Source organism: Buceros rhinoceros, unplaced genomic scaffold, assembly GCF_000710305.1.
Source record: "Buceros rhinoceros silvestris isolate BGI_N320 unplaced genomic scaffold, ASM71030v1 scaffold25925, whole genome shotgun sequence".
NCBI classification, from domain to species: Eukaryota; Metazoa; Chordata; class Aves; order Bucerotiformes; family Bucerotidae; genus Buceros; species Buceros rhinoceros.
The window spans coordinates 1099-3312 of record NW_010413767.1 but is presented as its reverse complement, the minus strand read 5'-3'; the positions used below and the strand labels follow the sequence as shown (position 1 = coordinate 3312).

At 55.6% G+C, this 2214-nt stretch overlaps 1 protein-coding gene across 1 annotated transcript in view; it reads left to right on the top strand.

Moving 5' to 3' along the window:
• Positions 1 to 642, top strand: part of RPUSD2 (RNA pseudouridylate synthase domain containing 2) — a gene marked incomplete at its 5' end in the record, with an annotated part of 2062 nt that extends 1420 nt beyond the window's left edge. Inside the window, one exon of the mRNA XM_010136886.1 lies at positions 1 to 642. This exon is cut by the window's left edge and continues 18 nt beyond it. Within this exon, the coding sequence (XP_010135188.1) occupies positions 1 to 642 (642 nt within the window).
• Between the last annotated feature and the right edge of the window lie 1572 nt (positions 643 to 2214).

Sequence of the window (2214 nt, the reverse complement as noted above, 5' to 3'; positions counted from 1 at the left end):
GTCGTCAAGTGCCTGCCGCAGACAGGCCGCACGCACCAGATCCGGGTCCACTTGCAGTACTTGGGGCACCCCATCATCAACGACCCCATCTACAACGTGGACGCCTGGGGCCCGGCACGGGGGAAGGGCGGCCGCATCGACAAGACGGACGAAGAGCTGCTCAAGGCGCTGGTGGAGGAGCATCGTTCCAAACAGAGCCTGGATGTCTTGGGTATTTTGGAGGAGGAGCTGAACTGCAGTGCAGAAAACAAAGACTCTGCTGGTTCGAGCGCCTGCACAAAGGCCGCGCGCGCTGATCCGGCAGACGAGAACTCCTGCCCTGCCGAGGACGCTGAGGACCCTGGGCGGGGTGCGGAGGAATCCGAGAGGAATGCCATCCCACCTTGTCCGCAGAACTCTGATACTGACCTAGGAACGCTTGAAAAAAATAAAGAACTTGGTTCTCATGAGAACCAGGAGGGGCAAAGGGGAGAACGGGGTTCGGAAGAGAAGGACCCTTTGTGCACAGAGTGTAGAATCAGACGGCGGGACCCGTCTCCCAGGGAGCTGGTGATGTACCTGCACGCCCTGCGCTATAAGGGAGCCGAGTTCGAGTATTGCTCCAAGATGCCCGAGTGGGCGAGGGAGGACTGGGAGGAGTGACGAGGACCCTGTCACCTCGGGACGCTGTCGGACGGGAAAGCATCAAGACCAAAGATTCCCCTTTCAGCGTGGTTGAGGTGGACGAACTGCCCGTGGCCTGGGGAGGGTTCTTGGGGCTGGAGAGCTGTCCCGGGGGATCAGGGCTATGGTGCTGGAGTCACGCTGCCCTTTAGTGAACTGCCGCTCAGCCGGACAGCGCTGCCCGTCACCTCAGCACGTTGGGGCGCCGCTGTCCTTGCCTGCACTCACTGTTCAGTGCAAGCACTAAGGCAACGAGGGGTTTTTCTTCCAGCCTGCTGCGTTCTCGTGTCTCCCAGTAAGAGCTGCTGGACTGGGGCTGTCGTGCGAGGTGCTGGATGTTGGGCGATACCCAGAACTGTTTGTGCTGTATTTCACTGTCAGACTGATTTTAAAACTCAGATGCGATCCCTGGGAACGGCGTGGGGTGAAACCGGAGCGCTGCGGGGCTGACCTGTGCCGGGCTTTGTCAGCGAGGTGGACTGGCTGTGAAATTGCTCTCCAAGGATTTGTCCAGATAATTACGTCATTTAGTGACCAGGACTGATCGCAGGGTATGGGGCCTGGGTTTGGAGGTACCAGTCCCAGATTTTGTCCTGATGAGATTTATAAGGTGATTTATTTTGCCTCTCTGCCCTCCTGTGACCTGTCTCCTGCCGTCTCAAACCATCTGCTTGCCCCTCTCTGTCCCTTACACCCCGTGGCAAACCATTCCACGCTTGGGCAGAAGCCCAGGGCAGGGGCCACCTGCGGCTCCGGGGGCTTTAAGCCGTGCTGAAGGCAGGCTGCGTCTGATCGCCGTGGAATTGTTTTTAATATCCCTTCAGTGTGACAGTCAGCTTCGAAGACAAACAAAAGCTGTTCTAGGAACCAGATAACTTTTAAAATATGTTTGTACTAGAGTGTTTCCAGGACGATAAACACCGCTGCAGCTGTTACTTGTCACTGTTTATAGGGCACTTCCTGGCCTCTGTCAGGGTGGTTATAATAATTCTGATGTCTCAGGTTCTTTTGTATCTTTTTTTTTCTCTTTTCCACCTGTGTCACCAGTGGCAGTGGCCAGGAGATAAATGGTCCCCTGTGAGAGGTGACAGCTAAGACTGGTGTCACCCGGATTTTCCGTGCACTGAAATACCCATTTCATGGAACTGGAAATGAAACTGGGGCACCACCAGGTATAGATAAGGGTGTCTCGGCTGTCGCCAGCATCAGGCACAAGGGAAAGGTAGTGGATTTAGGGGCAACAGTTTTAAATTAAACTTCGAGGTGTCCCCAGTTACATTGGTTTGGTTTTCCTCTGTCAGCGTCTGGAAGGGGTTTGACTGGCTGGTGCCCAGCTGGCTGAAGGGCCGGTGGGGAAGGGCGCTCAGCAGCGCCGTGTTTTTCCCTCTTGCTGTACACCATGACTGCAGTTCACAGTTCTCACTCACCACACCTTGCTGGGCAGGAAACCCCGGGGCTTCTCGCTCCAAGATACTTTGTACAATGACACTGTAAGTTTGGTTTCACAAGGAACCTGCCACCGGCCGCATCCGATCTCGCTTCACCTGGGCT